At 37.0% G+C, this 24,939-nt stretch overlaps 2 protein-coding genes across 3 annotated transcripts; both read right to left on the reverse strand.

Moving 5' to 3' along the window:
* Window positions 1–15,796: 15,796 nt before the first annotated feature.
* Window positions 15,797–22,538, reverse strand: LOC122593900. 2 transcript variants are annotated; one of them, XM_043766355.1, is made up of 5 exons: window positions 22,192–22,538; window positions 19,253–19,418; window positions 17,065–17,265; window positions 16,264–16,710; window positions 15,797–16,167 (listed from the first exon to the last, which is right to left on the reverse strand). In XM_043766355.1, exons 1-4 carry the CDS (start codon window positions 22,386–22,388, stop codon window positions 16,306–16,308), a joined length of 969 nt encoding a protein of 322 aa, XP_043622290.1. In that variant the 5' UTR covers window positions 22,389–22,538; the 3' UTR covers window positions 15,797–16,167; window positions 16,264–16,305. The 2 variants fall into 2 exon arrangements, with proteins under 2 accessions (XP_043622290.1, XP_043622289.1); XM_043766354.1 differs by lacking the exon at window positions 22,192–22,538 and having other exon boundaries at window positions 15,797–16,145; window positions 19,253–20,150.
* Window positions 22,539–22,637: 99 nt separating this feature from the next.
* LOC122593901 (30S ribosomal protein 3, chloroplastic-like) lies at window positions 22,638–24,554 on the reverse strand. Its single transcript, XM_043766356.1, has 2 exons — window positions 24,272–24,554; window positions 22,638–23,054 (listed from the first exon to the last, which is right to left on the reverse strand). Exons 1-2 carry the CDS (start codon window positions 24,530–24,532, stop codon window positions 22,773–22,775), a joined length of 543 nt encoding a protein of 180 aa, XP_043622291.1. The 5' UTR covers window positions 24,533–24,554; the 3' UTR covers window positions 22,638–22,772.
* Between the last annotated feature and the right edge of the window lie 385 nt (window positions 24,555–24,939).

Here is a 24,939-nt window from a genome sequence, read left to right on the forward strand (position 1 = left end):
TTATCAAGACTAACTAGACAATTTTCAAAAGAATTTTCAAACACAGAAAAATCATCCATAAAAACTTCCATGGATGTTTCAATCATATCCTGAAAAATAGCTATCATACAACGTTGGAAAGTCCCCGGGGCATTACAAAGACCGATGGCATCCTCCTATAGGCATAAGTGTCAAAGGGGCAAGTAAAAGTGGTCTTCTCTTGGTCTTTCGGGTCAATGGGTATTTGAAAGTACCCAGAAAACCCATCCAAAAAACAAAAATACTCATTCCCAATGAGCCGTTCGAGCATTTGATCGATAAAGGGCACTGGGAAGTGATCCTTGCGGGTCGCATCATTTAGTTTCCGATAGTCAATACATACCCTCCAACCCGTGACAGTTCTTGTGGGAATCAATTCATTTTTATCATTTAGGACAACGGTCATCCCACCCTTTTTCGGTACACAATGTACCGGACTCACCCATGAACTATCCGAGATGGGGAATATGATTCCCGCATCCAATAACTTAATGACTTCTTTTTTTACAACATCTTTCATGTTTGGATTCAATCTCCGTTGTCTTTGCACAACAGGTTTGACATTATCAACAAAGTTTATTGTGTGCTTACAAAATTCTGGACTTATACCCGGAATATCGGAAATTTTCCATGCAAAGGCCCTTTTATGAGCCTTCAGGACAATAATAAGCCTAGATTTTTCATCCTCCATTAAGGAAGATGAAATGACAACAGGGAGTAAAGAAGTACCTTCTAAGTATGCATACTCCAAATGATCCGGAAGTGGTTTGAGCTCCAAATCGGTAGGAGGGCTCTCAACCGAAGTAGGCACCCTTTTGCTCCTATTAACCTCGATCTCTTCAAAAGATTCATCATCCAGTGGAGTTTTATCTACACTTAATGCCATGATCTCTTGCATCATCTCATCTACCATCTTCTGTTCTTCTTCATTACAAGCTAACAAAGCTTGCCCATCCTCCATGTCCAAGTAATCCATTAGCTCTTTTTCCAAAGCATCCTCTTCTTCAACAACATCTATCCTAAAACAAGATTCATCACAAGATTAAGGATGTTTAAGAGCTCTATCAACATTAAACACAACTCGGTCATCACCTACACCTAGAGAAATTTCCTTGGTCTTGACCCGGATGATAGCATCCGCGGTCATAAGAAATGGGCGGCCCAAGATGAGAGGTACATTTACGTCCGCCTCCATTTCTAATATAACAAAATCTACCAAGAAAATCATGTGCCCCACCTTAATCTGCAAATTTTCCACTATCCCCATGGGATATTGGAATAATCTATCCGCCAGCCTAATGCTCGTGTGGGTCGGGGTCAATTCACCTAGGGACAATTTCTTATAGACCGAATAAGGCATTAAATTAATGCTAGCTCCAAGATCGGCCAATGCCTTATACAATTTAATTCCAAAAGAACAAGAAATAAGAAAACTCCCTGGATCTTCCAACTTAGGGGGTATCTCGTTCTTTATTATGGCGGAAACCTCGGCACTCATCACCGCCGTCTTGCCTTCTTCTAGCTTCTTCCTATCCGAAATGAGATCCTTGAGAAACTTTGCATAGTTGGGCATACCTGCAAGAAGATCAACTAACAGGACAGTAATATTAACATTTTGAATTAAATCAACAAACTTCTTGAAGTTCTCCTTGATCTTCCCCTCTTCAACCATTGAGGAAACGGCACCTTCGATTGGTAAGGCTTCACCGGAGGTGTCTCAACAGTAGGTTTCTCAACATTTGTGGACGGAACAGCCGGAGTCTTCACGGTCGGGCTCGACTCCGTCTCGATCTCTTCATCAACAGTTTCTTCATCTGCAACCTGTACAAGAGGAGTAACAACCTTAGGTAAAGAATTTGCAGAGTCATAAGTTTTACCTGCTCTTGTTGTGATTGCGTTCACTTGTTCATTCCTAGCATTCGGATAGTTGTATTTGGTTCCAGATCCTTGGTTGTTCTGCTGAGGCTTAGGATTCTGCTGAGTATTGCTCGGTAAAGTACCAGGCTGCCTATTTGAAGTTCCTAGCCTTTCAAGTTTCGCCTCAATATCCTGAAATGTTGCTTGAGTACTCTTCGAGCTCTGCTCAAGCTTATTCGCCAACCCATCCAATCTGGTAGTCATAGCATCCCATTGAGAGGCCATCTTCTCATTAGTAGCTTTCTGAGCTCCTACCAAATCCTTCATGGTATCTCTCAACTCATCATTCGCATTCTGCTGATTGTTGAACCTGCTAAACCTGCTTCCACTAAAACCAGAATTATTAGCATTAAAATTAGATGAACGAAAAGAAGTACCTGATGACCGGTTTTGATAACCGGTATTCTGATTAAAGTTCCCTTGCTGATTCTGGACATAGTTAACTTCTTGAGCCGGCTTATCCGGGAAATCCTTTGAATAATGCATGTCCCCACAGTAGTCACACCCATCAGCAATCACCTTAACATCCCTTTCAATGCTTTTGAATCTCACATCTTGGTTGTCAAACCTCTCGTTCATCTGCTTAGTGAGAGCTTTGACTTCAGCAACCAAGCTTGATTCTTCACTACTCTCCAGCTTCGCCACAGTCTTACTACCAGTTCTCTTGCTTACAAGCTCTTCACGATCAGAAAACTCCTTGGCCATATCATCTAAGATTTTGTAACCTTCAGCCGGGGTCACATAGTTCAAACTACCTCCAAATGCCCCGGCTAATTCCCTTCGAGTTCTCTTGAGCAAACCATCATAGAAGATTTCAACCACTGCTTCTGTGTTTAGATTGTTTCCTGGACAATTCCTGATCATCTCCTTATATCGTTTCCAAGCATCTACCACATCTTCCCCTGGATCTTGAGTGAATGACCGGATCTTATTTTCAAACTGTCTTTAAGTCCTTATAGAATAGAACTCATCAATAAACCCAACACGAAGCTCATCCCAAGTTGTATACAAATCATCTAGTTGCTCCTTTAGCCATGCCTTAGCTCATCCACATAAAGTGAGTGGAAAAAGCTCAAGCTTCACATTATCATCTTGGTTCACGCCATAGTGGTAAAACCTACAAATCTTCTCGAACCTCTCTAAATGCCCATACGGATCATTGTTAGTTACCCCATCAAACTTCTCTTCCTCCACACTTTTCAAATGACTTCCTTTGAGAGAAAAGTTAACTCCGGTGGTTGGAAGGCGAATAGGAGTGCCCCTATTAGTGGGTACATTTCTCCTACGGTCACCATAAAGACGGTTATTTGGGTTTACCAGTTCTTGATCACCCATTCTCCTTGCTCTAACTGGTTGAATTACTTGAAGATTTGCTCTAGGAATTTCGGTTGAATCAGGTTGATGAGTTTTATCCTGATTATCTTCTTCCTCTGAGCTATCACCAGTTTTGAACAAACCACTACCTTCAGAGAATTTAGAACTTAAGTGCACCTCGGACGTTGAACCTTTCTTTGAGTAATGTTGATCCAAATCTACGTCCGGGTGATCACGGTTTTTGGTACCTGAATCTATGTTTTCGGTGTTTGAGGGCTCAGTGTTGTTTGATCTAAGTAAGCGTCGTCTGGCTTTCCCTGGATTAGATTGAGGACTAAGCAAAGGTCTACCAGAGGCTCTTGTGTTCATCAACTACAAAGCACCTGCACAAGCACCACAAGAAATACCGTTAACCGCACCAGAAACTTACACAATAAAATTAAAATAAAAATAAAATCTATCTATTAAAACAAATAACTTCCTCACAAATGAATGCAAGGAAGGATCGAATCACAAAACGAACAACTACTTAATTTAAGTCCCCGGCAGCGGCGCCAAAAACTTGATGTGCGAAATCTAGCTTTAAATTTATAAACACGATTTACCGAAAGACTGACTACTACACACTCACAGGCAGTGTACCTGATCGCATGCAGTATAGTAAAAACTGGTAAGCCGATATCGTTCACAAGGACTTTTATAAGCAATTGTAACTATTAAGTGATTCAAGTAAAATGGGGGGGTTTTGTGGCCGAATTGCCACTTTGCAAGTAGTTAGTAAAATTTGTTAGTAATCCCTTAGGATTAATCGAAAGAAGAATTTGTAGCTTTAACCTAAGAGCAGGTTCCATCATAATACAACTGCGTCGCAGTCCTACCCAACTGCGAAGTAGTCAGATCCTCTGGAATTGTGCTGCGTCGCAGTCTTAAACTGCGTCGCAGTTCTGAGTTGACCAGTGTTGACCAAGTTTGACTTTCATTGACCAACTTCCTAGGACATATCCGTGCCTCGTAAAACGTCCGTAAACACTCATTTAGCTCCACAAACTTCGTTTTCTCCAAAATAACGCTTTAGTACCCGTTAACACCCTGAAACACTAACAAAATACCATAAACGCACCAAATATATACGAAAACGACTCTTAAACCTCAATAATCGACTACTTAAGCTATGGGAAATGGGTATAAAATACGACCTATCAATGATGAGGCTTGATTTTAGAAAAGTTAAGAAGAATGCATGAAGAAGAAGAAGAAGAAGAAGAAGAAGAAGAAGAAGAGAAGAAGAAGAAGAAGAAGAAGAAGAAGAAGAAGAAGAAGAAGAAGAAGAAGAAGAAGAAGAAGAAGAAAAGAAGAAGAAGAAGAAGAAGAAGAAGAAAAGAGTGTAATGGGAGATGACTCAAAAGAAAAGGAGGGCTGGCACTCTTTGGAGATGCCACGTCCCATCTAATTTCTTGGTATTAAAATACCCGCTATCCGCTAAAGTTCCAACTAAATTAACCCCAAACAAAATCAAAAATAAAATACTAGGAAATTAATTTAATGCCAAAACTATGAAAATGGGTTAATTTCTTTTACCTTAAAAATCTTTGGGGTGTTACAACTCTCCCCCACTTGGAACAGATCACAGCCTCGTGATCCAAGCCATATGCAAAGACGGATAGTAAACTAGGACGTCATGTTCGGACTCCCATGTACAATCGGGCATCCTACCATGCTTCCACAATATCTTGTAAGTTCTCACCGTCTTATTTTGTACTCTTTTAAGCTCTTCCTCGACTATGGCAATCAGCTATTCAATATAATTCAACTTATTATCGACCTCAATCTCATTCAATGGTACATAAGAAGACTCGTCGGCAAGGCATTTTCTAAGATGCGACACATGAAAAGTAGGGTGAATTCCCGATAACTCTTCCGGTAACTCTAAACGGTATGCAACCTTGCCAACTTTAGCCACAATCTTGAATGGGCCCATAAAACGAGGGCTTAACTTTCCACGCTTTCAAAATCGTAACACACCTTTCCATGGGGAGACTTTCAACAAGACACGATCTCCAACATTGAATTCAATTGGCCTTCTTCGTTTATCCGCATACGACTTTTGTCAGTCTTGAGCCGCTTTCAATCTTTCCTTGATCACATCTATCTTCTCAATGGTTTTCAGCACCACTTCCGTGCCACCTATTTCTCTTTGACCTACTTCTCCCCAACAAATTGGAGATCGACACTTCCTTCCATACAACATTTCATACGGTGGCATTTGAATACTAGAATGGTAGCTATTGTTGTATGAGAATTCTACCAAAGGCAAGTGAAGATCCCAAGTGCCTCCAAAATCAATTATACATGCCCGAAGCATGTCTTCAAGCGTTTGAATGGTTCTCTCACTTTGACCATCCGTTTGCGGGTGATAGGCGGTGCTAAGCTTGAGCTTGGTACCCATGTCTTCATGAAATTTTCGCCAAAAGTGAGAAGTGAAACGAGTGTCTCTATCCGAAACAATGGAGATGGGAACTCCATGTCTTGCTACAACTTCTTTACATAGATCTTTGCCAACACTTCGTATGATGATGCCTCACGAATAGGAAGAAACAAGGCACTCTTGGTCAATCTATCAACTATTACCCAAATCGTATCGAATTGATTTCTAGGCGCCTTGGGCAATTTGGTGATGAAATCCATGGTGATCTCCTCTCACTTCCATTTGGGTATCTCCAATGATTGCATCATACCATAAGGTTTTTGATGCTCCGCCTTCACTTGTGCACAAGTCAAACACTTCTCGACATATTTCACCACATCACGCTTCATTCCAGGCCACCAATACTCTACTTTTAAATCATGATACATCTTTGTAGCACCGGGGTGAATGGAGTACTTGGATTTGTGAGCTTTGTCAAGCAAAACTTGTTTCAACTCACAAGAGGATGGGATCCAAATCCTCCCAAAACGTAAGGTAAGGCCACGAGAATCCTTAGTAAAATATTGGATTTGACCTTGAATTCTTTCTCTCTTGGGATCTCGTTGCATGGCCTTTTCTTGAGCTTCTTTAACTTGATCAAAGAAATCGTTGGTGACCAAAACCCATAGGGGAGAAACAACTAAAGCATGATGAGAACTCTTCCGGCTCAAAGCATCCGCCACAACATTAGCCTTCCCGGGATGATATAAGATCTCACAATCATAATCTTTCAAAAGATCTAACCATCTTCTTTGGCGATTGTTGAGATCTTTTTGCTCAAAGAAGTACTTAAGGCTTTTATGATCGGATTAAATGGTAAACTTGACTCCATAAAGGTAATGGCGCCAAATTTTCAAAGCAAAGACCACCGCCGCTAACTCCAAGTCATGGGTAGGGTATCGTTTTTCATGTTCTTTCAATTGCCTAGAAGCATAGGCAATGACTTTACCTCGTTGCATAAGAACACAACCCAGACCATTGGATGATACATCACAATACACCACCATGTCTTCTAGACCATCGGGCAATACGAGGACCGGTGCTTGACTTAGTCTTTCACGAAGTTGTTGGAAAGCCATCTCTTGTTCGCTCTTTCATTCGAACTTAATGTTCTTTCGGATCAACTTGGTCAATGGGGAAGATATTTTAGAGAAGTCTTGAATGAAACGACGATAATAGCCCGCTAGACCAAGAAAACTTCTAATCTCTGACGGATTCTTGGGTTGTTCCCACTTCATCACTGCATCAACCTTGGCTGCATCCACCATAATTCCTTCACTATTAACCATGTGACCAAGAAATTGTACTTCCCTTAACCAAAACTCACATTTGGAGAACTTAGCATAGAGCTTCTTTTTTCGTAAGGTTTCCAACACCTCCCTTAAATGAACTTCATGTTCGGATGAACTTTTAGAGTAAATGAGGATGTCATCAATGAAGACGATCACGGACTTATCAAGCATAGGGCGACAAACACGGTTCATGAGGTCCCGAAAGCCGCGGGAGCATTAGTAAGGCCAAAAGGCATGACAAAAAATTCGAAATGACCGTAACAAGTCCGAAAGGTTGTTTTAGGAATATCTTCTTCACGTACTTTGAGTTGATGGTAACCCGAACGAAGATCAATCTTGGAAAAAATACGAAGCTCCTTGGAGTTGATCGAATAAATCGTTGATTCTAGGCAAAGGATACTTGTTCTTTACAATGACTTTGTTGAGCTTGCGATAGTCGATGCACATTTGCATGCTTCCATCCTTCTTCTTTACAAATAGTACCGGTGCACCCCATGGAGAGTTACTAGGTCGAATAAAACCCTTGTCAAGTAATTCTTGTAGTTGCTTCATCATCTCTTGCATTTCCGTTGGAGCCAAACGATAAGGAGCTTTAGCAATGGGGTTGGATCCTGGAATAATATCAATTGAGAATTCAAGTTGCCGTTCGGGAGGAATGCCCGGCAAGTCTTCGGGAAAAACATCGGCGAATTCATTAACAATAGGGATGTCTTCGATAGATAGGGGTTGCTTCTCAACATCTACAATGTGAGCAAGATAAGCACGACATCCATGAGATATGTAACATTTGGCACGAGCAAAAGTACACACAGGTATAGAACGTTCTTTCCTATCACCGTAAACCACCAAATCTTCGCCCTTAGAAGTCTTCAAATATACCGCTTTTTCATCACACACGATCTTGGCGTTACAAGAGCTCAACCAATCCATACCCAAGATTATGTCAAACTCTCCCATTGGAAAAGGAATTAGATTAGCTTGGAAGAGTTCCGAAGAAATTTTGATTTCACACCCTTTATACACATCCTTCACTAACTCCATCCTACCATTACCAACCTCAACTTGTAAAGTATTTTCTAGACATGACTTAGACACGGGAAAAATATGAATTACTCTAGTTGCAACAAATGATCTATTCGCCCTTGAATCAAAGAGAATTCGCATAGGCACATTATATACAAGAAATGTACCTGTGACAACATCATCCGTGTCTCTTGCTTGCTCCACCGTGAGTCAAAAAGATCTTCCACGTGGGATTCCATGAGCTTGGGCGTTCTTCCTCTCCGCCTCCCTCCTTCTTTCTTCGAGTCTCTCCTCCTCGGTCAACTTAGGGCATGAGCTTTTCATATGACCCTCCTCAAAGCACTTGAAGCATATAAGGGGTTTTTGAGGTTTAGACTTGCATTCCCGACTAGTGTTCCCCGGCTTCCCACAAGTATAACAGCCCTTATCCGCCGCCCTACACACCCCCGAATGATTTTTCTTGCATTGGCGACAAAAAGGAACATTTCTTCTATTTTAGTGGTTACCAGAACTACCCTCTTGTCTAGGCCGCTTGCTTGGAGAATTTACATCCTCATACCTTCTCTTCAAAACACCTTCATCAACCCTCGACATTTCAATTTCATGATCCCGGGCCACATCCGCCAACATGGAGAAGGACTCCATTTGATGCAAGCTAATCTTCTCCCGAAGATTCTTCCTCAACTTCAAATAAAATTGCTCCTTAAGCAATTGGTCATTTTCAAGAAATTCCGGGCAAAATTGAGCCTTGTCCAAGAATTGGGCTCGAAATTCGTTCAAGCTCATGTTGCCTTGACAATCATTTAGAAATTCACTTCTCAACTTCGTTACTTCGGCCTTCGACCGAAATTCCTTGAAGAACATGGCCTTAAAATCGGGTCATTCCACATTATCTAGAGTCCCCTTTTTGATGGCCAACAATCCGTCCCACCATCTCATCCCACCGTTCCTTAGCATACCTACCGTAAATATGACCTTCAAATGTTCGGGGCATTGACTAGTGCGAAATGCCCCTTCAATTTCCAATATCCACTTAGTACAAGTGATGGGATCACGATCATCGAAAAACTCAGGTGGGTGGTACACTTCAAAATCTCGAAAGGTGAACTTTTTCTTGTAAATTCTCTCTCCCGTTACCTCCACATCTTTCTCCTCTTCAGTCTTTTTGCCTTTATCCTTGGCATCCCGCTTTTCAAAATCTCGTTGCACATTAATCGCAACTTCTTCTTTGATCATTTGAGCAATGTGATCATTCACTGCTCCCTCCACGGTTGCATTCAACCATTTGAGTAAAACAGGAGTGTACTTTTCGAAAGCTCTCCCAATTTGATCCGATATATCCATGCTATCCTCGTCAAACACGGGCCCTTCTTCCTCATTTTGTCTATGGTGCTCCATCTTCGTCATTGTGATGATCAACCATGCTATAATAAGAGTAAACAAGCTGATTTAAACGCGCAATCTATCTCTCCTTACGAACTAAAAGGCCAGAACCTAGAACTTCATACAAAACCGTCCCAAGTTTTGATGTCGTTAGTTTATAAATTCGTTAGTACTTCAACCACAATAAGGCCGACTTCTTATTGTGCTTTAAGTACTAGCAAGTTGATAAACTAGCATAATCAAACGCATCTTTCGGTCCCATATAAAATTTTGGTCACCTAAGGTCTAGTCTCAACTAAGGTTTAAGTCTAGGCACTCTCTACACGAGAGAATACCTAAATCCCTTAAACCTGGGCTCTGATACCAACTTGAAAGGACCAGACTCGATAAACCGAAAATAAAATTTTTTTTTTCAACCCCACTGCGCCGCAGTGGGAATCCTCGGCCTGAGATTTAGCATGCCCCACTGCGCCGCAGTGGGTTTAACATATCCCCCACTGCACCGCAGTGGGAGGAACCAGATTTGTTTCCGTGGAAACCCACTGCCCCGCAGTGGGATACCTGATCAGCAACTAAAATCATTTTGACACATGAATCAACTTGCAATCTTTACATTTCACAAAGAACTTCATAAAAACACATTCCAAAGATTTCCAAGACACATATAGACATATTTTAAACCAATTTACAACATTAACATGTTCACAAATCATGGATACCATCAAACGGGTCATTTACCCATTTTGATACCGTTTCGACCAAATATGCAACTTCTCAACGGATTGAAAACTTTATACCCGATCATAAACACGAGTTTAACAAAAGTATGACCATCAACGCAAAATGTACCAAGAGCCATAAGGTATGGGACTTCTAAGCATCTACCAAAAGATCGTCATTCATCCGCAATTGACCTATTTACCTTAAGTCTTCCAAAATACTTCACTTCAAACACTTCAATCTCTAAATCAACACTAGTTCCTTCTTCCGGAACTACCTATAAAAGGGTAAACAACTAAAATATAAGCAAAGGCTTAGTGAATATACTTGCATACATTTATGAATACGAAGGAGGGCAAAGTACAAGGACTTTTACATGTAACCTATGGCATCGTCATGTCACATTTACATATTCACCTTGTACACTAACAACACATTTATGGATCCATATAAGCTAAACAATCATATCAATCACATCTATCGGGATTCTTAGGCCCCGGAGGTTCTTAGGCCTCATAACATAACAACTATCGGGATTCTTAGGTCCCGGAGGTTCTTAGGCCTCATAATCACAATGCCCCACATGGGCTCATGCCACATCAATTACCACACATGGATTTACAAACTTCAACATGAAATGGTCAAAACCACCATGGACAAAAGGCTTCAACATGATGTGGTCAATTGATCCAACTTAAACTTAAAGGTATGCAAATATATTCACCTCCTCCGCAACAAGGACAATAACGCTAAAACAAATAAGAACAAGCAAGATTCAACCTATGATCATATCGTAAAAATGCATAAGCTTACATTCACACTTGACTAGCTCAACCTAGTCATACTCAATCACTAGCCCTTTCTAAACCCAAAACCCAACCCATTTGTCATTGAGTTACTTTCATTCTTACAATAACACTAGGTAGTCCATTTCACCATTTTCATCATCAATTCAATAACTAGCAAAAATTCATCTTTTCTCATAAATTCAATTTATCACAAGAACTTATCAATTTCATAATCAAACACATCATATAACTCAATGACAACTATGTTAACTAAAGAATTGGGGGAAATTAACCATAATTCAATTTCTATAAAAAAAAAAAAAAAAACCCAAATTGGTTTACTCCATGAACCCTAATTTCAAAAGAAAAGATAAGGCTAAATTGGGGAAATCAATTAGCTCAACAAAGGAAAGCAAAAGACTAGTGTATTTCAATTCACAACTCCTCTCCTTTCTTCCTCTCAATTTTCGGCCACCACCACCACAAACCCACAAACCCTAACTTTTTAATCTTTCTTGATAAGAATTGATGGTGATGATTATTATGATTTTTATTCTTGAATTAGAGAGGATGAGGCTTGATTTTAGAAAAGTTAAGAAGAATGCATGAAAATGAAGAAAAAGAAGAAGAAAAGAGTGTAATGAGAGATGACTCAAAAGAAAAGGAGGGCTGGCACTCTTTGGAGATGCCACATCCCATCTAATTTCTTGGTATTAAACTACCCGCAATCCGCTAAAGTTCCAACTAAATTAACCCCAAACAAAATCAAAAATAAAATACTAGGAAATTAATTTAATGCCAAAACTATGAAAAAGGGTTAATTTCTTTTACCTTAAAAATCTTTGGGGTGTTACAGTCGTAGAGGTATAGAGATCCCTTCTATTTGTTGTCCTATATGTCAGTCAACTGCTGAAACTTCGAATCACATTTTTAAGACCTGTAACATCACTAGTGAGCTTCGTGCGCTGATGAAGGATTGGCTTCAACTTCAAATTCCAGATTTGAATCCCTCAGATTGTATAGAATGGATATCGAGTCTACCAATATTAAAGAAATTCAAGACTATTTTAGAGGCGATTTTCTATACATGGTGGTGGGCGTTATGGAAGCATCGAAATAATCTTGTCTTTAATGGTAGTACTTTTACTAGTATTGATATCTTCAAAGATATCGTTTTTTCATCATTTGTTTTGGATTAATTGTCGTAGTAAAAAAGATAGGTTGGTTTAGCCTTTATGGCAAATTTCTCCTAATTACTTATTGTAACTCGTTGTAACTCATTGTGTGGTGTCTTTCGGTTTTTCGCCGAAAGTCTTAAAAAAAAAAAATAAACATTAGCTTAAAACATGACTGAAAAAAATCTTAGATATTGTTATTAACTGTTAAAAGTAAAATCAAATAAAAAGTAAACATTAATTTAAAACATGACCTAAAAATGGTAGTAACCACGTAAAATAAAATAGAAGTAAAGCAAACAATGTAATGAAAGTTAGATAATTAAACTCAAAAATCTGATTTTTACAATCTTAACATCGCTCTAAAGCTCAAGGTCGTGATCCAAAAGATAGTTAGCTGCTATCTCCTCATTCTTGTCACACATGAATATACTTCCCTTGCAACTTGCAAGCCTTGTTGAGTGAGCATAGTGCAATGGATCTATTGGTTTTTCCATTTCGTATTTTCTACAATGTCATCACAATAATAATTCATGCATATTCACTTTTATTTTTATTTTTACAATTCATGTATTTTCTGATATTGTAAAATAACACGTTCTTGAAATTCTGTCTTTTTTAATTCCGTTAAGAATAAGATGAAAACTAAATAAATTTTGGGATAAAGGCTTGAGATGACAACGTATATTTCACTTTGTACCACAAATATTTTTAATAAATTAATGGTTTCGGTATGTTCACTTTATAAAAAAAAAAAAAAGTTCATTGCCATTAAGGCAAGTGGGTTTCGAGATGTTCAAAATTTGAATCAACGGGGAGATTATGCCTGTGCGTATTGCCTGAACAAAAAAAAGCAAATAACAAATAAAAAGTACGAATAAATATTTGTTACTAAAAAAACCCAAAAAAAAAATTATATTAGTCATTCATGTCTATTATTTTAATGATTTAATTATTTTGATAATTTAACGATTGTAAGTTGTAACACATATTAGTCGTTTCCCAAACAATATACTTGCAAAGGCGGATGTTTTATGTTGTACTTTAGCAAAAGAGAATTTCCTCCATGTCCTTAGAAACATAACTAGAAATTAACAATATTGTACTGGGCATTTTTTGTGGTTGCTAGCTACTTGCTACAATATTATAAGCTTTTAGCAAGTGGTTTGTGGTAGTTTTTACGGGTATGAAACTTTTGAGTGTTGATGACCTGACATAAGCAATCTGTTGCAGTTTAGGCAAAATCCAAACTGAACAATAATTCATACCACCTTTTTGAAAAGGGATAATGGCATACGAATATAACCACCTATGACAAAATGGTTATGTAATGTATTGATTTACTCGGGTGACTATGTAATGTATGCATCTATGTTTTTTGGGATATACTATGTAAAATATGTATGGACCTTACATAGTATAGCCACAAAAAATACATAGGTCCTTACAGTGATTGACCCAAATAAAAAGGTCCTTACATAACCAAAAAAACATAGGTGCATACATTAGATAGTCACCTGAGTAGGTTACCACTTTACATAACCATTTTGTTATAGGTGGTTACATTTGTATGTCATTATCCCCCAGAAATACAAATCTGACATACAAATGCATCGCGTCTCTATCAAATGAAAATTTGCTGATCAACCAAGAAACATAAAGATGGAACATAACATAACTTGAATAAGATCGTGTCGTGTCTCCACCAAACTGTGCGCAATATCAGGTCAGTAACTTGCAATATATATTAACTTACAAAGATGAAAATTTCATCTGAAAAGTTGCCACAATAATCTACAGCAATAGCCACACCACATATATACCTATATATAGTAACTTACAAAAATATTACTGTGAATCACTGCTGCGACAAGTTAATGATATCGGTAGCCTGATTAAGACGATAATCACTTGCTTTGAGAAATCCATGGCTTACTCTCCAGCATGACCTCAAGGCTTAAGCTCTTTTCAGGCATCTTTTCTCGGCCAAAAATAATAAGGACTAGAGCCAGGCCGATATTTTTCTCCATTCAGATGAACTTCAACACAGGCCTTAGTTTTTCGATCTATTGGCTTCACAACCACTCCAAGCTTCTACACATTTGCCCAACTGAATTATCAACGCTGAACTCAACATATTTTGAAATGTAGTTTCCAGGTGTAATATCTGAGGTATTTGACTTTTTGAACGAGCATACTAATGGCTCACCGGTTCTCATGTTGTCTTTTTCACACAAGTGATACGTAACAATTGAGCCGTTCTATCTAGTGAAAGAGAGATTATATAGTGATTTCATATGCAAACTGGTATGATTTCCAAACATATTTTTATCAAACTGTGACAGCAACATTAAGCTTAACACTACCCTCATACGGAAAAGTGGAAAACAAGCCTACTTTATGAGTAATCTTTGTAGCAAACACAGTTTTAAACCTAGCTTGAAATGTTTGGCTATTTTGAAAGCCAAAAGATAATTTGAAGTGTTTGGCTATTAAGTAAGTAGTAAGTTTTGGGAACCAAAATTGCACTTATGAACAATCATTGGCACTTAAGGAGGATTAATATATAACTTCCCCTTACATACACTTCCACTTCCAAACAACCTGTTAAAACTTGGCCATAACTATAAGTAGAGAAGAGTAGCAAATTTTTGTTATAAGAACACAATTTTGAAGAAAATGAGAAGGTTTTTTATTCCTAGAAAACCCTTAGAAAGTTTTAAAAATGTGTTTAGTAGCAAGTTTGGAAAACACAAGAGTTTTCGGATTTCAAATTAAGTGGGAAATATGTAGAAAATTTTAAACAAAAGTTTTCCAACAGGGAGTAGTTATAAGCTGGAAAATAGAGTTATCTATTTTAAATAAAAAATTATCTTGTATACTCGTGTTTGAACACATTTTTTGTTTTCCACAATTTCCTTAAAAAACTTATCCAAAAAATATACTAACAACCTAATAATCCGAAACTCATATAGCAACAGCAATAGTAATCATAGAGTAATAACTAGTAGGATCATTAAAAATAGATTTTGAAGAGAAATAAAAAAAAAACTGGGAATAAAGGGGGACTATAATTGTTTTAGCTAAGCTTGTGGCTGATACGACAAATTTTAAATAAAAACAAAAAAATTTTATTCTTGAAATATAACTTTATGACACTTTTTATTGTTACATTGGTTCAAAATATTCTTAAAAGAAAATTTTATTTAAAATTTTTTTTTTGATGTTATATAATTTTTTTTAATTTTAAAAAGAGTCAATTTTGGTCTATAAATAATGTATAGACATAACTTATATTCATATCACCATCTCACTTCTAATCTATAAATTCTTTCAAATCCATAATTTCTAGCATAAATCATATTAATTTAGTTAAAAAAATAATATAAATTGAGTTGTGAATGTAAGTAAAAGGTTGAGTTAGGTTGAGTTGTTTAGGTGGAAAAGAGAGAAACTAATTTTTTTATTAAAAGTTGGGTTGATGTAGGTTAGGAGTGTGGATGGTCTAAAGGTACACAACTGGCTTTAACCCAAACAGACAGAGCTCTCGACCCACTAACTTCATGTTTCGAGGAAAACCCACTTAACCCTTATTTGTAAAGTAACCTTGGATTTTCAAAAGCTACATTACTATTGCTAACATTAATCAAATCCTGATCACATGGGTATGGTTTGAATTCACAGTAATTAAACACTCACCGATTTGAAGAGGGCACATGTTTATTTGTTGCCTGAACACCCCATAATTTTAGTACCGTCTTACAGATACGTGAAGACAATGTATGTTAAAAAACGTATTTCGCCTAAGAGACATTGAACTCTGGTTTCACAGGAGCTATATCACTTTGTATTAAGAGCCGAGCCACAAGATATATAGCGATAAGCGCTATAAAATAAGAGCTGAGCCACAAGATATATACCGATAAGTGCTATGCTATATGATCATTGTCATCCGTGTGCATCCTACCAGCAAAAAAGCATATCGCTAGGAGTTATATAGCTTTACTGTTCGAGCTTGTGCAAATATATAGGCTGCTCACTGTTGCCTTGGCTAATAACAAAAAACATCAGACCTGAAATCAAATTATCAAAACAAAAGGATAAAATGACACCAACATTTAACATCTTCATTATTGTTCTTGTGGGCATAAGAGAAGTTAAGAACTTACAGTTTGCTAAGACGACTGTTCCATTGGTGTATTGTAGCAAGTTTATGAAAACACACTTGTACGACTTTGAATCTCATCACACTGCATCTTCAGTATTTGATTCATGAGATTGTCGGCTTGAGCACAAATTCTAGAAAAACATGGTTGAATCAGAGCACGGTTTGCTGCAGGCAACTTTTTGAGTACTTCTTCAATGCTCTCCAGCTTGGAAATAATGATATAAGCCTTGGCTTTCCTTTGCTCAAACTGCACATTCAGATCTTTCCAATAATTCTTGATCAGTGCTCTGTTTCCCCCAATTTGAAGTTGCATCTTTCTCTCTCCATTGTTGCTCACCATTGGGGCTTTCCCTTTGGTCTTGGTATTAGCTTTCTCTTGTTCCAGAAGTACTCGTAATTCAGTCATAAGCTTTTTTGCTGATGCGGCATCCTTCGATGCTATAATCTCCTGCATGATGTGGGAGTGTTTCATACATTACAATATACGTATATAGATTCATCCAACAAGGCTACAAGATAACAGAATATAAACTTTAGATAAGAAGAACTGGACCACATCCATATATCCCTCTTTATGCATTACAATGGTTCGAAAAGAATTAATGATGAATGAAAAAATGTCACCAGATTGAAGCTTCACAGATGACATCAATTGATATACCATTGGTTGAAACTTAACATGAGGGTCTAATTTCCGCTTAATGCTTGCTAATGTGCCATAACTGTCTTTAAAATCTAGAGCAATAAGTAAGATGCATAATGCATATGAATATATATACTCCAAGCATGGTAGTTTACATACCTCAGGGGAAATCATTGTGATGGTCGCCCCTGGTGAACTATCCAGCAAATATTGTTTCAATTCAGTAGACAAATTGACTTTCCCTTTCGGAAGTCCCCTCATATCATACTCAAAAACCTTATGCGGGTAAATAGTTAACCTCTTTAAGTTAACAAACAGAGAAGGTTGCTGAGAGATTAGTTCCACAGATGAAGAAAGAAGCTGCAGAATATTTTGTTAGTGAAAATTATATGTACAAAACAAAATAGCATATGTAAACTTCATAAAAACGTGTTCAGATTTGCAAGGGAGTGATTGATGGGAGATCCAGAGGCTATGATGTAATAATGGAATCTAGGTGGTGGGTGTGTGAACCTATGACAGTACTAACATGTTCTGGATGATGGGTCTGGGTTGGCATGATCATCGATCTATTTCAACCCAAATCCAATTCGTTCAGTTGATCATGCCAAAAAGTTACTCAAAACTAACCCTCTTAACAAAAGAGTACTCATATTGACCTTTGTGCGACCCATGCTATAAGAATTATGCCATAAGAGAACTACAGGTGTGTTTGGTTCATAGGTATGCAAATGATAGAATGACTTCCATTCTCATTGAAAGTGTTCGGTTCATAGCATTGAAATTAACAATTGGAATCAATCCATCAATTTAGCCATATGATAACCCGGTGCAGGGTTTCAAATCCAAATTCATAGTGATTTCATGTTAAAATCTAGGGGTGTTCAGTATTTGGATTTAAGTGAAACAAACCGAAATTCAAACCAACTCAAAATAGACTCTTCATACTGTATAGCCCTGCCCTAAGCAGGCCTTGCCACCCAAACCCAACAAAACCTATGATGCATGTAACTATGTAATTTATCTTGGGATTATGGCACTAGAGTGTAACCAACTATGACTCAATGGTTATGTAATGTAGTGACTTTTCAAATTGGCTATCTGATGTAAGTACCTTTCATTTTTGTTCTTTTAATGTATCGGTTAACCTGTTGTACCGGTAGCCGGTAACAATGTTAGTTTTACTTTGGGATTATGGCACTAGAGTATAACCAACTATGACTGAATGATTATGTTATGCAGTGATCTTTAAAACTGGCTATCTGATGTAAGAACATCTCATTTTTGTACTTTTCATGTACCGGTTGACATGTTGTACGGTCATGGTTACGGTTGTGGGTTATGAACTCCGACGAAATGGATGGTGAATGGTGGATGGTCTTAGACTCTGACAAGGTTGTAGTAGGTGGTCTCGGTCTCATTTTTTCTTCCATTCAAGAGGTGCGGTCATCTCTTCACCGTCTCCAAGTCCGGACACGTGCCACCGCTGATTGCCACCAATAAAATAAACAAATGTCAGCCGCCACCCAGAAAACCACGGTCGTCATTCTCTGTCAAAATCCCCCCTTTTACCCCAATGTAAACCAAAGTTGTTGGATCTTGATTGTGGTGGGGATGGGATGGCCGGATCTTTATGGTTAACGATGATGGGGTGATCATAACACAATCCGATTTGGGGATTAGGGTTTGAGTATGATTATTATTGAATCGTGTTGATTTGTGCATCTATCTATATCTAGTGTCGATTTGTGTTTGGGATTGAAGTTAAACATTTAGTTACAATTTCACATTTGCTCTCCGAAAAAATTGTTGTTACCGAAGATAGTGCCGGAAATTAGCCGATGAAGATGACTAGAGTATAAAGTCATCAGAGTAACCCGGTAGGATACATCGAGTGAACAAAATAGAGAGGTTCTTACATCAATTTTAACACTTTCGTAGGTTACTACATTACATGACCATTCACTCATAGTTGGTTACACTCCGGTGCCTTAATCTCTATTCTTTCTTACATCCAATGTGGCATTACCAGTTACAAATAGGATGTTACCCGGTAGAATACTTTAAAAGAACAAAAATGGAAGTTACTTACATCAGATAGCCAATTTGAAAGGTCACTACATTACATAACTATTGAGTCATAGTTGGTTACATTCCGATGCCATAATCCCATTTATCTTCACTTAATAGGCCTCTTCTACCCTATCATGTTTTAGGGGTGAGGTTCGCTAACCCGAACCCATTGACAGCCAATATATACTACAATAGTAATATAATAGTATTCCTTCAGCTCATAAATAACATAAAGATGCACATGATGCAGAAAAATGTAGATAGATAGATATACCTCAATAAATTCCAAGTTAAGTGTAAGAAATTTGACATTGTGGAGCTGTTGAAGCAGACCAACCATTTGATGAGAATGGGTTTCTTTGGGATAGTAAACACAAATATCCGCCTCCTTCAAACACGGGAAACCATCTGTAGGATTAAGGTGCAAAGGATAGTCCCCTCTATAAGAGAAGGAGGCAAGATTAGGTGCAGAAATCACATACTCCTCAAAGTTGGCATATCTAATAGACAGATTCTCGAGTTGAGGTGCAACCACATTAACAACCTTTTTATTGAGTCCTTTATCAAGAGTGAGATTAGATAGTCCAGGATGACCGATACTAAAACAATCCATTCCATCTGTTTCACAGTTTTTTAAGGTGAGAATCTTCAAGTTTGGACACTTGGATAAAAAACCAACACACTTGTTGTCAGGATGGTCATCACTACAGAAAGTGACACCTTGAAGATACAATGTTGTTAATCCTGGGAGCTCCAAAATTGACGTGGCGGCTTTAAGTTTGGGTCTGTACCTCTTGGACCTCTTTCTCGACCACCTCTCGTTCGACCCGTTTGTCAAACTGAGATGTTTGAGGGACTGACCGGAACTGAACAGTAAGAGGGCGGGAAACTCAATGTCATTCTCAGACACACATACAACATCAAGTTGTTGGATATTGTGAGAGAATGCATACCCCATGAGTTTTTTGACGAATAATTGGGTAAACTTTCCCCGAAAACTGAGTTTCAGAGAAGTCACGTCTATTCGACTATTGCGGCGAGTGAGAAAATTTGTAAGAAATTTAAAAAGATTCTGCAAATTAGGGAAATCCTCGGTCGAGAAGTTGAGGTAAGGCATTGTAGTCCAGATAAATCTATATCTGAATGATAAAGCAATGGTTCTGACAGTTTCTTTGATGCTTATAAAAGAAAGGATTTTATGGATGAGATGATTGGGCAAACTGCTTAATCTATCGGTTTCTTCTTTCTTTCTCTTTTTACCACACCCAGAATCCATTTTCTTCAATTCCCCTTCTACAACCTTCATGCAAAGTGTATGTATATATATACCTATTTAGCCAGAAAGTGAATGTCTTACTTAAAGATAATACCAGAAAAGTTAATCCACAACCATAATAATTCATATTTAATTATTTAACTTGATTTGGTACGAAAAGAAAAAATAAAAACAAGGAACTTACACCTTCCGCAGGTTTGAGCCTCAATATCTCGACGGTGTATGAGGGAGCCTCAATATCTCGACGGTATATGAGGGAGGTTAAGATGTATACAGACCTTACCTCTACTTAAATAGAGAGGCTGTTTCCAGTTTCTACCTAAATGGTAGAAAAGGCCCTCCAACCTTTGCATGGAATGAAAAAAGGTTGAAAGGGTTTTTCTACTATTTGTAAAAAATTGATACACCGCTTCGGGTTCATTGACATCTATGTACTGTGTTAAATAATAAAGTATGAGAGAGTGTATGACAGTGGAGTCCAGTAATTATAAGTTTCAATGTTTTTAATTAGTTCATCATATATATGCACTGATTATTTGTATAGTATGTTGTCATCTTTATATGTTGTATTAAATATATAAAAATTGTGATAAAAGTATTAAAATTAATGGAAGAAATCTAATATGATATGATGAGTAGATGGACCACAGAGTATGAGAGTGGAGTCAGAGTTTGCATGTATCGGCGGCGTACCAGAACTACAAGTCTACAATCCACTTTAGGTTTGCCACGTGGAATTGGTAGTCAAAAATGAGTTTGAATAATTTATATTATAGATGGAAAATGATCATTTTGAGTTAGCTTACTGGTAGAGATTTAACAACGTATTGCTGTTAAAGGTATGTGCGATATCAACACAATATACATCATATATCATTTGTCTATATATCTTGTCGAAATCTAAAAATCTCAATTGTTCAAGAAAGTAAAATATCATATACTTGCAACACTATTTGGCGTCAGAATAAACATGTCGTACACAAAGGTGGAACTAGAACTTAATAGGTTTAGTTATTGGGAAATTTAAAGTTTGGTGATCATACGTGAACAAATTTTGAAAGTTTACAATCATTTATAGAAAAGAATTAAAAGTTTGACGGTAATAATACAGTACAAGGTGCATATGTGAATAAATTTTATAAGTTGGTTTGCTCAACTAATTCGAAAAAGACAAAGTTCATGTAATTTTATACAATAAAAATTAGGTTATTTTAGGTCTTTACTCGATTTTTTCTATATGAAATAAAGATGAAAACTTAATCATCTTTAACTTATTTAGTAAACTTGTGGTATTTTTATTTATAATGGGTTGTTTAGTACTTTAGATGGTGAAAACACCAATACACTATAATCATGTTTAATCTATAATTGTATTGATTGTGACCATGAAATGATTTTGATAATTTAATGATCGTAACACTTATCAGTTATTGTCCGATTCTAAGGACATGAATGAAACTCTCCTTTTCTAAAATAAAATGTAAATAAAAACATCTGACCATCCTTTATTAATATAACCTTTTGAGGAGTATAATCCATGTATAAAGTCACGTGTTTAATTATCAATTCCATGTAAATTCATAGATTATGATAATTAAGTTATATTATCAGTGGTATTATTGGAAAAAAAAAGTTAATTTTAGCAAATATATAAGTGAGTTTAGAAATCAGGCAGGGGTACTCGAGGCAAGAGGTTTTGATGAAAAGTGCAGTTCAGTTGTGCCAATAAGGAAAACATTAGTTGTGAATAACCCATATTGAGCGAGTTAGTGAGAGTTTGGTGATATGTATGCAATTGTATATGTTGGTTTTCATTTCTTTTGACCTTAACCATGTTTTTAAAGATGGTTTAGCACTATTTAAAGAGAGTTATTTGGCTAAAGTTCACAAAAAGTTGCTATATATGTATGACTAAATGTGATAGATATAGTTGTGACCTTTTGCCCATTTCGCCAAGGTTATGCAAAGAACTAGATACCGCCCCCAAAGATCGGATAACTGAATAATGTGAAAAAGTCCGTTGAGAACTTGAGAGAAGCAATCTGTTGCTGTTTACGCTAAATCCAAACCAAAGAATGCATTCACCTTGTTGAAAACGTATTATCATTAGAAGATGCCGGAAATAAAAGTACATCTAGCCTTTAGGCAATCTCCAATGCTGAGGAGTCGTCCTTGACCTGTCACATCATATCCTTACTAATTCTTACTAATCTTTCAAATCCTTTCATTTTATCTATAACCATACAAACATCCTTACATACCCTTAAAAATAAAAATATATTTTGGACAAGTGAAAGGCATGCCCTTTAAGTAAAGGACATACACCAAAAAATCTTTAGTTTAGGACAAGCAACTAAAGGCATTGCATTGGAGATAGTCTTGGCAATTGAAACTTCGCTGATTAACCAAGAAACAGAAAGATAGAACATAACTTGAAGAACATCGTGTCTCTATCAAATTGTGAGCAAATCATGTCTACAAAGATTCATCTGAAAAGAGTTGACACAGTCTACAACAATTACTGTGAATCACTGCTACTCTGCTGCCACAAGTTAATGATATCGGTAGCCTGATTAAGAAGAATAATGACCTGCTTTTGAGAAATCCATGGCTTACTCTCCAGCATGAGCTTAAGCTCTTCCCAAGCATCTTTTCTTGGCCAAAAATAGTAAGGACTAACTGGAATAGTTCCATATCCTGGAATCACTTGGTCTAGAGCCAGCCCGATATTTTTCTCCATCCAGATGAACTTCAACACGAGCCTTGGTTTTTCCATTGGCTTCACAACAACTCCAAGCTTCTACAAGTTTACCCAACTGAATCATCAACACTGAATTTAACTTGTTTTGAAATAGAGTTTCCAGGTATAATGTTTGAGGTATTGTAATTTTGAACAAGCATACTCGACTTTTCTTTGCAAAAAGTGTGAAAAGAAAGCCACACTATTCAATAATGTACCATTTTGGACAAACAAAAAATGTTCAAGCAGAAGGTTCTTACGCTGTTACGCATTTTGCATTACGTAAATAGTTGAAATCATTTGTCCTTATTGAACAAAGAGCATGAAACTTTTAGAAATTGATTAGTTTGCAATCAAAAGTGTACAGGTACAAATGGTCGACCAGTTCTCATGTTGTTGTCTATTTCACATAAGTGATATGTAACAAACGATCCATTCTCATGAAAGAGAGATCGTAATGTGATTTCCATATACAAAACGGTATGATTTCCTAACAGATGTTATCAAGTTGTGACAGCAACATTAAGCTTAATACTCCCACCATAGGTAAAACACGCCTACTTTATAAGTAATCTTTGTAGCAAACACACAATTTCAATTTCAATTTCTTTTAAGGTCAAGATAAACTGTATGAGCAATTGAGCATAAATCAATTTTAGTTAAAAAATTGCAAAAAGTGGCAAGAGGTCTTTAATAGGGTGTGCATAGGTTATTCCATTTTTGGAAGGCCAAAACACAGTTTGAAATGTTTGGCTAATAAGTATGTAGTAAGTTACGTTTTAGCTTATTTTTGGACAATGCAAAGGTTGGAGGGCCTTTTCTACCATTTAGGTAGAAACTGGAAGCAGCCTCTCTATTTAGGTAGAGGTAAGGTCCGCCTACATCTTAACCTCCCCAATACACCGTCGAGGTAGTGGGGCTCAAAACCCGCGGAAGGCGGCACTGAGCAGTTACTTACTAACCAAAATTGCACTTATTTTGAACAAACATAGGCACTAACTTATATTAATATCAACATTCCAAATATCGTCCCTATTTTTGAAGTTATAAATTATTGGGCATAAGAAGTTTTCCGATTCTAATATCTAAAATAGTTAGAAAACAATACAAATGAGTATTCAAAAGTATAGTTATAAATTAGAAAACTGATTATTCTGTAGTTTTCTAAACTAAACGCACTCAAAAAATCCCAAACTCAAATAATAATAATAGAATAATAACTAGTGAAATTAATAAAAATAGAAATCGAAGAGAAATGAAATGAAATGTAATGAAACCTGGGAATGAAGGGGGGCTGCAATTGTTTCAGCTGAGGCTGTAGCTGATACGACAACAGGGGTTTTAAATGGTGAGAAAGAAGTAAAAGAATGGGTGAATTTATTAGAAAAAGAAGTGGATTTTGATATTTTAGTAGAATTTGATTTGGTGGTCAGAATAGAAGAAGAAGAAGAAGAAGGACAAGAAGGGGGTTTGTAATTCACATTGACTCCGCCGGTCATCGTCATCATCATCATCGTCATCCCTGTTGATGATAACATCAAATCAGATAACTTATGTAGTCAAAAGGATTTGAGTCAACACAACCAGATTTTTATATGGGCTGAAAATTGGCGGGTTGAGATGGTCCGGGTCTTTCCAAATTGCCCATTTCCCTTTTAAGTGCTCTATTAAAAATAGTAAGATAGCTATTTCTAAGTGTTTGATTTCCTGGGTCACTAAAAATGCCTTTTTTTTTTTGAAAAATATCATATATGCCACTCCTAAATATCACATTTAGACAATTAATCTTTAAAATATCATAAAAGCCATTATTAAGATTTAAATATATTATAATTACCCAAATATCACATTTAGACAATTAATCTTTGAAATATCATAAAAGCCATTATTAAGATTTAAATATATCATAATTACCCAAATAATTAAATTTAATTAATTTAAAACA

This window comes from Erigeron canadensis, chromosome 3 (genome assembly GCF_010389155.1).
Source record: "Erigeron canadensis isolate Cc75 chromosome 3, C_canadensis_v1, whole genome shotgun sequence".
Classification (NCBI taxonomy): Eukaryota; Viridiplantae; Streptophyta; class Magnoliopsida; order Asterales; family Asteraceae; genus Erigeron; species Erigeron canadensis.

What these genes read in the sequence shown, in the direction of transcription:
- LOC122593900 (XM_043766354.1), bottom strand. Translation starts at nt 20,095, where the DNA reads ATGCCTTACCTCAACTTCTCGACCGAGGATTTCCCTAATTTGCAGAAT. An exon ending in TTAACTTGGAATTTATTGAG is followed by an intron (nt 17,266 to 19,252) that starts GTATATCTATCT and finishes AATATTCTGCAG; the next exon opens with CTTCTTTCTTCATCTGTGGA. An exon ending in TCACAATGATTTCCCCTGAG is followed by an intron (nt 16,711 to 17,064) that starts GTATGTAAACTA and finishes CACATCATGCAG; the next exon opens with GAGATTATAGCATCGAAGGA.
- LOC122593901 (XM_043766356.1), bottom strand. Translation starts at nt 24,532, where the DNA reads ATGTTATCATCAACAGGGATGACGATGATGATGATGACGATGACCGGC. An exon ending in CAGCCCCCCTTCATTCCCAG is followed by an intron (nt 23,055 to 24,271) that starts GTTTCATTACAT and finishes GTAAACTTGTAG; the next exon opens with AAGCTTGGAGTTGTTGTGAA.